The sequence below is a fragment of the Ctenopharyngodon idella genome, chromosome 19 (genome assembly GCF_019924925.1).
Source record: "Ctenopharyngodon idella isolate HZGC_01 chromosome 19, HZGC01, whole genome shotgun sequence".
Classification (NCBI taxonomy): domain Eukaryota; kingdom Metazoa; phylum Chordata; class Actinopteri; order Cypriniformes; family Xenocyprididae; genus Ctenopharyngodon; species Ctenopharyngodon idella.
The window spans coordinates 3,143,944-3,158,765 of record NC_067238.1 but is presented as its reverse complement, the minus strand read 5'-3'; the positions used below and the strand labels follow the sequence as shown (position 1 = coordinate 3,158,765).

Below are 14,822 nucleotides of genomic sequence, written 5' to 3'. Positions count from 1 at the left end.
GAATGTTAACCCACTGTGTTCTCTCTCATTCAGTAACACAGAATGATTGGTTCACATCGCTCACTCTGAAAGATGCTTTTTTCCACATAAGCATTTATCCACCACACAGAATGTTTCTTCATTTCACCTATCCAGGCTCATGTTACAAATTCACAGTTCTTCCTCTCGGGTTCTCACTCGGCCCTCAGACTTGTTTGTGTGTGGAGGCAGGCTTAGCTTCACTGAGAATGTCAGTTTTCTCCTGTCGTTACACGCAACTCATGTTCTAAGTATTCCGAACAGAGGCACGCGGACCTTCTATCGAGCGGGGAACCCACTCTACGGAGATTGGCTCCTCCCCCCTCAGATAGCGGGCATAATATGGATGAAATTCGGACAGGCAACTGTTGATCTATTCGCCTCGCGCAAAAACACCCATTGTCCTATGTTCTTCTCGCTATAATGTAACACCCCCCTTTGGGTAGATGCACTGGCCCACCCATGGCCCAAAGTGCTGCTGTATGCTTTTCCTCCCCTATGCCTGATAATTCCCACACTGGCCAGGGTGAGAGAGAAGGGCCTGTCTCTCATTCTGATAACACCCAGGTGGCCCAAAGCACCATGGCTGGCACATATAACTTTCTGTTATATGCCCAGCCGTGGCTCCTCTCCCTCCGCACAGATCTATTATCTCAAGCGAACAGGAAGATTTATCACCCATACCTGGACAGGGTGGCTCTCTGGGCGTGGCCCTTAAGAAGACAAACTTAAAAAAGTAAGGGGCGTCCCCCGCGTGTGGTTGCTACTATACAGAATGCTAGTGCCGTGTTCTACACGGCCTTTATATGGTTGTAAGTAGCAAGTGTTTGAAGGGTGGTGTGATGGGCGTGGTCTCACATCATATCAGTGCTCAGTTCCTTATATTTTGTGTTTCTTACAAGACCTGATGGATAAAGGCAGGTCTTTTTCCACTATTAAGGTCTACTTGGCGGCTATTACTGCCTGTCATGTGGGCTTTCAGAGCTCAATGGTCAGGCAGCATCCTCTAATCCGCAGATTTATGAAGGCTGCCAGTCATCAGGAGAACTGTTCCTGAATGGGACCTCTCTATGGTGCTGGAGGCTCTGTCTTAATACTCTTTTGAGCCCCTGGGAAGTATTTCCCTAAAGCTGCTGTCCTTCAAGACAGCTTTGCTCTTGGCCTTGGCTTCAGCTTAACGTGTCAGTGAGCTGCATGCATTCTCGGTTCATTCCTTATGCACTAAATTCTCTCTTAGTAGAGATAAGGTTTTTCTTTAGCATAACCTGGCTTTTATGCTTAAGTGCTTCCCTGCATTCACATCGGAGGTGTTGGAGCAGTCCGCTTTTCACCCTCCACAGTTTTCCTCCATGGAGGATCAGAGGCTGAATGTCCTGTCCGTGCATTACAGACCAGTGCTTTCTGGACGAGCGACCTGCTCTTTATTTCATGGTCGCCCCCTCACAAAGGAAGTCCCATATCTAAGCAATGCGTCTCACATTGGCTTGTGAAAGCTATAGCTGTGGCATATGAATCGATGGGAGCGCAGACCCCAGGAAACATCAGAGCTCATTCCACAAGGGGCTTAGCCGCCTCTTGGGCTTTGTTCAGGGGTGTGTCACTGCAGGACATCTGCTCTGCTGCCAGCTGGGCGTCTCCTTATATGTTTGTGTGTTACTACTTGGTGTCACCAGAACCTCAGTAGCACATTCTGTTTTAGGGGTGGGGTCTTCATAGCCCCGCCTCTTTTTTCTTCCTTTCTTCTTTCCTATTTACACATTGTAATAAAGGAACAAGTGGTGAATGGGCCGGGAGGCCATGCACATTTATGTCACCTAGTATGCATTTACAGGGTGTGTATGTATGTATTGCTGGATTTATTTACATGTGTGGGCCTCATACATGCTTCATGTCCTGCCTGTGCACAGCAGTCATGTGTGTGCATCAGGGTTGCCAGGTGGATGATTATGGGATGTATCAGGCACCGCCCCCTTGGGGTGACTGTCCTTCTCTGGCTTACAGAACCTCACTGTGAGTGTATTGGGCAATCTGGTGGATCTAGGTGGATCTCGAACATGAGATGATGAAAGAGAACAATAGGTTACTGTCGTAACCCCAGTTCTCTGAAACCCCGGTTCGACTGGAGAGATCCACCAGCTTTGCCCCACTTGCCGCACAAGAAGCGAATATACTTACTGGAGAATAGAGGCGTGTGCAGCCCATATATGCTCTCAGGTAAGGGGATGGGGCCTTACCTGGCATTGGCTGCACGCTTCTGTCTGTCTAGCCAGACTTGGTGCAATTGGATGCTTCTGAGGGGTCAGGTACGGATGCCCTTCCCATAGGTTGATCTCTCCACTCGATGTTTCAGAGAACTGGGGTTATGACAGTAACCTATTGTTTGCCATCAGTTGGTTGTGGAGGTGAAAACAACAATGATTCCACGCTCGTTGCACTGCATCATCAAGCTACGCCTTTGTTTTGAGTAAGTGACCTCTAGGGTGAAAATTACATATTGTGCCTTTAACATATATTAACTCACAAAAAGATATTTAACATGGAGATATGAGTTAAAATATTCAGGAACTAGTACTACCAATTCAGAATAATGTCACGACCCTCTAAATCAAAAAACACATTTCTGGGTTGTGCCCAAGTCACTTGGCTGCAGCTGAATTTATGTTTAAATTAAACGACACACACAAACAGTTTAGTCAAGGGCTGCACGATATATCAACATTAAACAGAAGTCGCGATATTGCTTAGTGCGATTTTCGAATCGTAAAAGCTGCGATATAATTATATAAATATATGCGTTGTATCCAACAAAAATAAAAGAGCACAACAGTCAGTAAGAAGATTTTCACGTTACTTTAGATTTAAACCTGTGATAAAAATAAAAACAAAAATAAAACAAACCTTGATCTCAGGATGTTTGGGATGTAAGAAAATGTATACTGAAATCAGCTGTATTATATACCCTTTTGTCTTAAGACACAACTTGTGGACAATACAAATTATATATGTTATTACAATGCTATCCTTTGGTTTAGTGTGTGAATTTATCACATTTAATCAGCCCAGTGACAGCAAATCAAAGTTATCAGTTTAATTACTGTCATTGACAAATAAATTAATTTTTTATTGATTATACAAACAATTACATAAATATTAAATACATATTAAATATTATAAATATTAAATATTTGAAATTACACATAACTTTTTGAACATGCTACATAAAAGGTCCATTTGCTCTAAGCTGCCTTGCTTTGACTGCTGGACCTTGACTTCGATTGCCATGCGCTGCTTTTTTTGTGGGGGTGACTGGTCCACACCTGCATTGTCCTGTTGAAGGAACAGACATAATCATGCAACGCTGACCAAATCTAATGAGTGATCCTTAAAGAAAATCTAAAGACAAATTGCTTCTACCATTTCAATATGAAGGGGTTGAATTGAAAAGGATATGATTATAGGCCCATATTAAATTATTAAAGTGTCTAATTTCTAAATCTAAGTAAAATTGAGAGGTAGGAGGGTCTAACCAATGCTCTTTTCCGGTTCAGGTGGGACCTGGTCTGAGTTCTCTGTGCTAAAAGACAAGAGGCTTGGGGCTTTTGCAGCAACAGTGGGTAGCACAGATGCAAAGCAATCTCGTGTTTTGTTCCCTGTTGCGGATAACTTGTGGGCATGGGTGCTCCCTGTGGGGTCTCTGAATGCACCGGCACACCTTTCGGGTCCACACCTGCATTGTCCTATTGAAGGAATGGACATAATCATGTAATGCTGACCAAATTTAATGAGTGATCCTTAAAGTAAATTTAAAGACAAATTGCTTCTACCATTTCAATATGAAGGGGTTGAATTGAAAAGGATATGATTGTCATCCCAGATTAAATTATGACAGTGTTTCATTTTTTAAATCCAAGTAAAACTGAGAGATAGGAGGGTCTAACCGATGCTCTTTTCCGGCTCAGCTGGGACCCGCGCCGAAGGCTACTCCGAATTCTCGGTTTCGTCTGAGGAGCTTGATGGTTGTGGCTCTCCAGATTAAAATTCAGCTGCTGCGTCTTTTCATTTAGGTTGTCAGTTTCCACACAAAGTTTTTGTGGAGGTGCCTGACACAGACCTACATTGTCCTGTTGAGGGAACAGATATAGTATTGTAATGCTGCACATGTTAAATGAGTGCTTCACTTCTTAGAATGCTTTATGTGGGTAGCCTGCAAGCACCTTTGGAGCAGCCACAGGTGTCCCATGTGGGGACCCATCAGGCACGGGTGCTCCCTGTGGGGTCCCCGAATGCACCGGCACACCTTTTGGATCCACACCTGCATTGTCCTGTTGAAGGAACAGACATAATCATGTAATGCTGACCAAATTTAATGAGTGATCCTTAAAGTAAATTTAAAGACAAATTGCTTCTACCATTTCAATATGAAGGGGTTGAATTGAAAAGGATATGATTGTCATCCCAGACTAAATTATGACAGTGTTTCATTTTTTAAATCTAAGTAAAACTGAGAGATAGGAGGGTCTAACCGATGCTCTTTTCCGGCTCAGCTGGGACCCACGCCGAAGGCTGCTCCGAATTCTCGGCTTCGTCTGGGGAGCTTGATGGTTGTGGCTCTCCAGATTAAGAGTCAGCTGCTGCATCTTTTCAGTAAGGTTGTCAATTTCCACACATAGTTTTTGTGGAGGTGCCTGACACAGACCTACATTGTCCTGTTGAGGGAACAGATATAGTATTGTAATGCTGCACATGTTAAATGAGTGCTTCGCTTCTTAGAATGCTCTATGTGGGTAGCCTGCGAGCACCTTTGGAGCAGCCACAGGTGTCCCATGTGGGGACCCATCAGGCACAGGTGCTACCTGTGGCTTTTTCTTTCTCCGCTGCTCCATGTTCTTCAGCGTTGCATCTGAGAAGCTTGAGTTTGGGGCCTGCTCGGATGCGTCACTGAAGAGCAGGGATGAAGAGAGGTCCCCTTTCTCAGAATTGGCGGGCACAGGTGCTCCCTGTTTGGACCTGGCAGGGACAGGTCCTCCCTGAGCAATCTTCTGCCTTGACTGCTTTGTGGTCTTCCGTGATGCATCTGAGAAGCCTGAGTGCTGGGACCTTCTCTGGGCCTTCTCAGATGCATCACTGAAGACCAGGGATGTGGGGCATGAAGTTTCTTGTGCCTCCACTAAATCCCCCCACTGGCCAGAGATGTGGCCCCCATACTCGGGCTCCTCAGATATAGGGGATGAAACTTCCACCATTGCCCACCACTTCCCCGCAGCAAGGGCCGTGGTGAGCTCATCAGAACAAATACTGGGCATGGTTGACATACTCCAATAGATGTTTGATGTGATGGTGAAAGGTGATCTAGAAATGACTATATGCAATCTGTAACTGTGAAACTATGAAAGAAAGAGAAAGGGAAGAAATAAGATGACTAAACATACAGTATAAGAACCTGAAAGCTTGTTTTAAGCCCAAAGTATACTTATGTCATCTGCGTTCTGCAGTTTTCATCATCAGAAGGTGTTTGCACTGACGGTGTGTGTACAACTGCGCATACGCTAGGTGAATGTTAAGACACAAGAATATTGACACGATTCAGTGCTGCCCTTTGACATCTGGTAGAGTATAAATAAGCAATTATAGTGCATATGTCAAACTCATTCATCCATTAATAGTCATTCGGACATGACTACGCATGAGATTGAGAATGAGCAGAACGTGGAAAACAAAGTATACCCATGTAAAAAAAGTACAGGCCTACAGTGTATGCCCAGTGGTGGTCCATCAGAAAAGTGAAGGGAGGCTGAGAGCAAAAGTTTATAAAATTGTTCTATTACGCCCAAATAGAAACTACACAAATCAGCTTAAGGTCAGTCAGCTTTCACTATCAGTGTGTCATCAGATCTGCAATCGGTTGGTCAATGAAACAAATGATCAAGTTATCAATTTTTCTTTTGATCATTATTGATTTAGATATCAGCCTCCTATTTCCACACAAACCACCACTGCATGCCTGTTTATTTATCTAAATGTACAGTAAATAGAAATAACATTCCACTGTTTCAGCATTAAAAAGATTAAAATTCAGATCCCCAATCCCTGTGTAAAGAGCATACTCACAAATACTCGCCGACTCGCTACAAAAGGAATATTTCCTCTGCACTCAAGCTTATACTCATCGAACGTTCCGAGGAATGCGGCGATCACAGTGACGTCACGGTGGAACATGGAGACCTACGCTGTTTCGTTAGATTAAAATTGAACATGCAATACAAATACAAAGAGTGACTAAGCATTTTTAATTAATGAGCGCAACACAGAGACAATTTAAGACTGGCTATGACTCGGTGACAAATGCAACACACTCTTCTCTGCTCCTCAAACACATACAACATGAGTTTTTACATGTAGTGTTTCTTGAATAAAGAAAGCGCTGTACTTATTCAAACAAACAGTTGTTTACTTACCCTAATATTGTAAACAAGCAGAGATCTCTCTTCAAACGGCGTGTAGCACTTATTTTACGATAGAGGCGTGTGGAGTTGTGAGGTTTGACTGACAGTTTGAAGAGCCAATGCAGTTACGAGGTTTAGTCACAAGCTCTTTTTTAAAAAATTTCACTGGTTAAATAAATATTTCAAAACCCACAGAGAGACGTAAAGGATGACCACTAAGATTTTTGAAAAGAAAAATAAATAAGAAATTACAAAATTCAGAGATACAATGTTTCTGCACGACAGCAAACAGACGAAAAAAAAAAATATTATTTATCTGGCCAAAATATATTTGAAATGTAATGTTAATATGTGGTAAACAGTGAAGTTCGATTAAATGTATTTTTGAATCTGAAAATATATTTTGTTTCAACCTTCATATACTTAAAATATATTTAAAAATGTATTTCAGGGGCAAGAAAATACATTTAAAAATATATTTCAGGGCACAAGAAAATACATTTCCAATCTTACAGTCGGAAAAAAGCCTTTCGATCAAAACTACGTTCCATTAAATGTTAGAAGAATTTTAAACACTTACAGAAAAAAAAAAAACATTAATTTCCCCACATTTTTCACATTGACCACTTTTGTTCATATATGATCTTCCCAAAAAATACAGAGTGAGCATGGCACTTGATCCCCAGCATGGAAACACCCTCACAGATGTGTATTTTAATCTAGGGTGACCAGACGTCCCCGTTTTCCGGTTTTTGGTGTTCTGTTCCCGACTGGAGCTGTCCCCGGAAATATCCCCGTTTTACAGCTCGTTCAAAACAAAACAACCCGCAAATACATTGCAAAAATATCCGACCAGCTTACCTGTCAGTTATCGGAGCAATTGTGTAGTGATTATGTTCACCAACAGAGGGGGTTGTGCAGCTACACTTGGTCGCGCGCGCGCCGCTACTTCATGAAGAACGTAATCTGGACCAGAGCAGAGCGCCATTATATCATTATATCGTCAAATATCAAAATAAACTTTGTTATCGGTTTCAAAATAGTAACACACTAACTATTACTTTCAAATTGAAGTAATACTGTGTGTATGTTTTATAACAGGGCGCGAGATTGTTTTGCATAATTTTAAACGTCCAAAAAAGTTCCGCTGTCACAACGCAGCAATTTCCGCACACATATCACGTGGTGAAGGTACACTCAGATATGAATAAATAATAATAAAAAAAATAATAATACACGTGCAAGTGCAACTTACTTTGTGCTTAAAATGAGTCTAAAATGCAGTAAAAACAGCTTGTGAAAACAAAAATATTAAATTCAATAATGAATGTTAAAAAAAAAAAAAATGTTAGCCTAAATGACGTTTTATTTATCTTATCTTCTTATATTTATGTTGTTTCATTTTTGTAATGTAACGTGCTTTTGTGAAGTCATATTTCTGTTATAATAGGCATATTGTTTTGAACTGCTTGTCCCCATTTTTTAATAAATAGATAATAACAAATGAGATTTTGGTAATATTTTGACCACTCAAATAGGAAATGTCCCCGGTTTCCATTTCAGAAATCTGGTCACCTTATTTTAATCTATTATTTATTAATTTAATTACTTTATTTGTAATTTAATGTCAGTGTAATAGCGTTTAAATGCACATCAAATAAAAATAAATTAATAAAATCGCTAGATGTACGATGTTAATAACTGTGACATATTTTCAACTGACTTTTGGAGTAGGCAGTGTTGCAAAGTCCGCGGTTTTCCCGCGGAATTGGGCTAATGAGAATAATGAGAAACAGCTGTGAACAATCATGGCAGATAGACCAGGCAGTGTGTTATGGGTAATGGAGTCTTTGAAAATAATAGTAGTCCAGGTTGGAGTGCCCTCTGATAGCAATGACGGGCGCTCTCACTGGTGATTGTGACAGATGTATCCTTCACTGCCTTTGATATCCCACAATCCTGTGCGTCCATTCTGTGACTGTTGAGCTGGAAAATTAAAGATGGCGTCCGAAAGTTGAGTTTGCTGGTCAGTTTGTATGTAAATGTAAATTTTTGACCAACATTTTCCACTTTTGATGACATTTCTAGTGAGAAATTGCAGTTGCTGTAGTAATTAAATATTTGTTCAGTTCTCACCAAAGCTCACGCTATTTTGCTGTAGATCATTAAACTGTTACGCTGCCTCAGAAGTCTGTCCGAAATCAGTTTCGTGAGGTGCCTTCATGCACAAACACTGCCTTACAAGTCATTGCCTGATAAGGCAGTGAGACAACAAGTCAGCTACCTAGGTTTTCGGATGCAGCCATCATCTCTGACCCACGATCACCATCTAATTACTGATCACCACCAGCGGTCACCCATCACCTCAGCACCATATAAAAGGACTTGCCACACACACACACACACACACACACACACACTCACACACTGTCTAGTCTCGATAATGGCTCAGACTGAATTCTTCTGGACTATCCCTTATATGAATCATACTTACCTTCTTGCTCTCTTTTCCTTATTCCAGTTCCTAGACTCCAGTCCCTCGTCAACCTCCAATCTCTGTGTGGTCTTTCTACAAGAGAAAAAGGGAAGTTAAACAGTACTCCTTCAGTGACTGTTCAAAGTGTGTGTGTGTTTGTGTGTGTGTGTGTGTGTGGCTACTCACCATTCCTCCTTTCACCATCTTCACTTTCACTCAGCTGCCTGCCATATTGCTCCATTGTTTCCTTGTGTTAATCAAGAGTTTGAATTATTTGAAACTTACCAGTCTCTCCAGTCTGTGTTCCGTAACAAAAACATCTCAAGCATGCATTTTAGGGTACGTTTACACGACAACGATATGTTTAAAATGGAGAAGTTTTTCGTTTGAATTGTCTACGTACAGATGACACCATTGTCAAAACGATCCCCATTCATACGAATCCGTGAAAATGACTAAAAACGCTGTATTCTGCTGGCAGGCCATTAGATGGCGATGAAACACTCTAGACTGAACATGTAGGCGCATGTGCATGACGTCATCGTTTTCACAGATTCGCGTTTTTGTAGTTTACACAGAGACCGTTTTCAAAAACTTGCACTTTGAAACCCATTTTCAAAAGTTTGTGTTTTCAGGCCACCAAAATGCCGTTGTCATGTAAATGAATGGCCAAAACGCATAACACCATTTTCAACTAAAAGCGGAAAACTTTTTGTGTAAATGGCCCCTTAGTCTGGGACTAGGCTTAAGCCTAGCATTACATGAGCATTACATGTTCATTACATGTTTAGTGTATAGTGTTTCATTGCCATCTAATGGCCTGCCAGCAGAAGACAGTGTTTTTAATCATTTTAATGGGTTCGTATGAATGGGGATCGTTCTGACAATGGTGTCGTTTGTACATGGAAAATCCAAAGGAAAAACGTAACTTTTAACTTTTAACCATATCGTTGTCGTGTAAACCTATACCCTCAGTTTGTTTCTTTGTGGCATTCAAATGCTTATGCTTTGGCTGTAATGGCACTATTTTAATTTTTACTACTCTGCCGTGACTGAACACAAATAAACCACAACATTAACACTGACACTATAACATTTGCATAAGAAATTTCTATCTAAGACACAAGTATAAAAGATTGTGAGCGAGTATATGAATGAGCGAGCGTGAATTCCACTTTGACAGTGAACAAGCACTGAACATTTGTCATTACACATTTAACGCTAACAGTTTGTTTCAAAGTCCATGAACATACAGAACATGCATTACTGCCAATTTTCATGATGTCCTTAAGGATAACTGATGTTCACTCATGACAAAGCTCCATCAGCTCAGCATGTGACATCATTTAAATTATCCATGACAATCTTCTCTTTTATAAGCACTGTCACATCAATGATCTCCATTGGGGGAAGGTCATTCTCCACTTTGACCAACATTCATGGAGCTGAAGTTCATGTGGAGTGTCCTGATATATTGAGACTGCAGACACTTGAGAGCACAAACACAGTGAGCAACATGCCTGTTTAAGTTTGTGTGGATGAAATTATGCCGCTCATTCACATTAAGACACATAGAACATGCAGAATTATTAGCGACATGCGCTGATAACTTTTGTCATGCTTATTTTATGTGATAGGCTGTTAGATTAATCCATATTGAGTAAAAATATCCAGAGCTCATCATCATTATCGACATAAATTCCCAATATGATTTTCGTTTATCACCTAGCCCTATTCAAAAACCATGTTTTTTCCACAATGTTTCAATTTAGGGGCCAGTGGCTCTCTACACAGCATGGAGTGTGGACCCCTGTTTTATGTTTTTTTTTTTTTTCCTGTCCTTAAAATTCTTGACAGTTAACAGGCCAAATAATTTTTTAAATAAATAAATAGCTTTCAGAAAACTACTTCTTTATTAAGGTATTAAAACAAAAATGGCATTCACATACTTCACAAATTTTGATGAACTTGCAGAGCTGTTCGAGGATTAGTTCACCCAAAAATGAAAATTGTCATAATTTACTGTCCCTCATGTCGTTCCAAACCCATAAGAATTTCTGTTAATCTTTGGAACACAAATAAAGATATTTTTAACATTCTCTCCATTTTTGTCCATCCATCCATCCAAGTTTGGAGGACCAACATTTTCAATTATAATGAACAGATATATCTAGCCTGTCAATAGATCGACCCAAAAAAAAACAAAAAAAAAAACAATGAGAGAATATTAAAAATATATTTATTTGTATTCCAAAAATTAACAAAAGTCTTATGAGTTTGGAATTACATGAGGGTGAGTAAATGAGAGCATTTTCATTTTGGTGAAAGGAAGACCAAAAAGGATGATTCCAAGAAGGATAAGTTGGTTTTGAGTTTTGCCTGCAATGTATAACACGGATATCAATGATTTAAATAAAATGTGTGAACATACTTTTGTTGTATAAAAATAGTAAACGAGCAGGAGACAAAAGAAACATTTATTTTCTAAACATATACTAACATCAACTGAAAAGAATGAAGCTCTCCTATGTCTCTGGCTTGGTACATCCACAAAAAACAAACATTGTTTCACTTTTAGTCAAAAACAATTGATAACGACATTGAATTTGAAACATTTCTTGACATAAAAAGTCTTTCTTTCTCTAAGAAGCTGTGAAAATCACACCTCCTCGCACAGCAGTCGTTCAACACACTGAATAATGCTTTTTGTTTCGAGGCGCTTCATAGCCTGCAAGAAAGATTGTCAACCCACATTGTGCCAAATCAACCCAGGTTCCTTACCCAACAGTCTCAACCCAGCATTTGGGTTGAAAAAATAACCCAGCATTTTTTTTCCCAAGTGTGATGTCAGCATTTTCACAAATTTGTGAAAAACTTGCACTTTAAAACCCATTTTCAAAAGTTTGCGTTTTCAGTTTTAATGAATGGCCAAAATGCAGAAAAGTTTTTCAGTTTTAGTTGAAAACGGTGTTGTGTAAATGGTCCCAAAATATAGATGGCATTCTTCTTACAATGTAACATGCGTACATTGGGTGTTAAGGGAAATGATCCCGGTTCCGGTTGACCTAATTTATGCAGCCTATTAATCATTTAATGGTTTTGAATTTTAGAAATGTGATAGTGTATTATGTGTATGCTAGGTTAAAAAGATGGGTCTTTAATCTAGATTCAAATTGACAGGCTGATGTGTCTGCCTCCTGTACAAGGCTAGAAAGCATGCTTCATAGTTTGGGTGCTAATTAGGAAAAGGATCTACCGCCCGCAATTTGATATTCTAGGTAATATCAACTGGCCAGAATTTTGAGACCACAATAAATGTGAAGGACTATGATGCAATAGGAGCTTGCTCAAGTACTGAAGAGCTAAACTATTTAGAGAGCTTTGTAAGTAATCAGCAGGATTTTAAAATTCATGCAATGTTTAATAGGGAGTGTAATGCAGTGTTAACAGAACCAGGCTATTATGGTCATACTTTCTGGTTCTAGTGAGAACTCTAGATGCTGCATTTTGGACCAGCTAAAGTTTGTTTATTAAGCATGCAGGGCAACCACCCAGTAAAGCATTACAATAATTTAGCCTTGAGATCACGAACACATGAATTGACTTTTCTGCATCTGACATTTATGCGCATATGTCGTAATATAGATATGATGGAAAAATGTGGTTTTACAAATGCTAGAAACGTGGCTTTCAAAAGAAAGATTACTATCAAATAGCACACCCACGTTCTTAACTGACGATGAAGACTTGCCAGAGCAGCCATTAAGTGTTAAAGTATTCTAGGTTATTGTGTGTGGAGGTTTTTGGTCCAATAATTAAAACCTCTGTTTTTTTTTGTTTTTTGTTTTTTTTTTCAGCTTCAGCATTTTGGGCTTCAGCAGAATTACTTGTCACCCTTTTTTTTTTATTTTTTTTTTATTGACTATGCATACCATTAGTTTTGTGAATTGGTATGTTTAGTTAGGCTGCAAAGAAATATAGAGCTGAGTATCATCAGCCTAACAGTGAAAACTAACTCCATGTTTTCTTATGATATCTCCCATAAGTTGTATTTACAGGGTGAAAAGCAACGGTCCTAGTACTGAGCATTGTGGTACTCCATATTGAGCTTATGATTGATATGATACCTCTTCATTTACTGCTACAAATTGATAACAGTCAGATAAGTATGATTTGAACCATGCCAGTGCAATTCCACAAATGCCAACATAATTTTCGAGTCCATTTAAAAGAACATTGGGGTTGATAGTATCAAATGCAGCACTAAGGGCTAGTAACTAATAGAGAGATACAACCACAATTGGATGATAAGATCAAATCATTTGTAATTCTAATGAGAGCAGTCTCAGAACTGTGATACGGTCTAAATCCTGACTGGAAATTCTTCCAGATAACATTTCTTTCTAAGAAGGAACATAGTTGTGAGGATACCGCCTTTTCTAGTATTTTTGACAGAAAATGGAGATCCAAGATTGGTTTGTTGTTAACTAATTCTGTAGGTCTGCTTTGTCTGCTTTGCAAACAGACTTTTTTACAGAAAGATATGGACATAACTGTAATGCCACCACATGCAAGCAACTGTGTTATTTGAATGCCTAATCTGTGATTTGTGTAAATTTGTGAGGACTCACAGTCAGATGTTCTTTTTTTTTCATAAAATGATTTATTGCTGTTGTTTATGCATCAGTAAATCAAGCCAGTGATGAAATGGTCTTCACGCTGTTCAGTGTTAGTAGTTAAATTATATACAGAAAGCAAAGAAAGAACACTGCCTTTATAATTGTGCGAGTGACTAAGTTCTGCACCCTTCCCAAAATTCACATTATAATCAATAACACAGTCTACACTGTGCAATTAATCTATTATTTACGTCATGTTTGCACTGTTAGTTATTAATAAAAGTTATATTCAACAATGTTTATTGAACTGTTAAAAAACAATTTCATTTAAATGTATAAACTATGTAGCTGTTGATTTGCCATTATTTTCTGTATTTCTTCTCACATGCACTTTGTTACTTTTCATAATGTTTACCTTAGTTCTTGTTTTTAATACATTTATACCTTTTGATAGTCATTCTGTGCATGTAAAAGTGATTTTAAAATGACCAGGATTTCTGGGTTTAATTTCCAACCCATTTTAAGTTAAAGGATTAGTCCACTTTCAAATAAAAATTTCCTGATAATTTACTCACCCCCATGTCATCCAAGATGTCCATGTCCTTCTTTCTTCAGTCGAAAAAGAATTAAGGTTTTTGATGAAAACATTCCAGGATTTTTCTCCTTATAGTGGACTTCAATGGTCTCCAAACGGCTGAAGGTCAAAATTACAGTTTCAGTGCAGCTTCAAAGGGCTTTAAACGATACCAGACGAGGAATAAGGGTCTTATCTAGCGAAACGATCTGTCATTTTCTAAAAAAAATCAAAATGTATATGCTTTATAGGCACAAATGATCGCATCACAAGTGCTTCCACCAGAACGCGATTCCGGATTCTTCAAAAAGCTTACGCTAAATGTCCTACGCCTTCCCTATTCAACTTACGTAACGAACGTGGCGCCAGTACCGTTTTTTCCGTAAGTTGAATAGGGATGGCATAGGACATTTAGCGTAAGCTTTTTGAAGAATCCGGAATCGCGTTCTGGTGGAAGCACTTGTGATGCGATCATTTGTGCCTATAAAGCATATACATTTTGATTTTTTTTTTTTTTTAAATGACCGATCGTTTCACTAGATAAGACCCTTATTTCTCGTCTGGTATCGTTTAAAGCCCTTTGAAGCTGCACTAAAACTGTAATTTTGACCTTCAGCCGTTTGGAGACCATTGAAGTCCACTATAAGGAGAATAATCCTGGAATGTTTTCATTAAAAACCTTAATTTCTTTT

The 14,822-nt window shown here is 39.2% G+C and overlaps 1 protein-coding gene across 1 annotated transcript; it reads right to left on the bottom strand.

Moving 5' to 3' along the window:
- Nucleotides 1–2,876: 2,876 nt before the first annotated feature.
- On the bottom strand, nt 2,877–9,318 carry LOC127501306 (uncharacterized). The gene is made up of 7 exons (XM_051873255.1): nt 4,818–9,318; nt 4,542–4,724; nt 4,233–4,340; nt 3,957–4,139; nt 3,546–3,755; nt 3,214–3,345; nt 2,877–2,882 (listed from the first exon to the last, which is right to left on the bottom strand). The coding sequence occupies exons 1-7, from the start codon at nt 5,328–5,330 to the stop codon at nt 2,877–2,879; spliced, it is 1,335 nt and encodes a 444-aa protein (XP_051729215.1). The 5' UTR covers nt 5,331–9,318.
- Nucleotides 9,319–14,822: the final 5,504 nt, after the last annotated feature.

Coding starts and splice junctions, on each gene's coding strand:
- LOC127501306 (XM_051873255.1), bottom strand. CDS start 5,330: ATGTCAACCATGCCCAGTATTTGTTCTGATGAGCTCACCACGGCCCTT. Junction 4,725..4,817: donor CACCTGTGGCTGCTCCAAAG/GTGCTCGCAGGC, acceptor TTCCCTCAACAG/GACAATGTAGGTCTGTGTCA. Junction 4,140..4,232: donor CACCTGTGGCTGCTCCAAAG/GTGCTTGCAGGC, acceptor TTCCCTCAACAG/GACAATGTAGGTCTGTGTCA.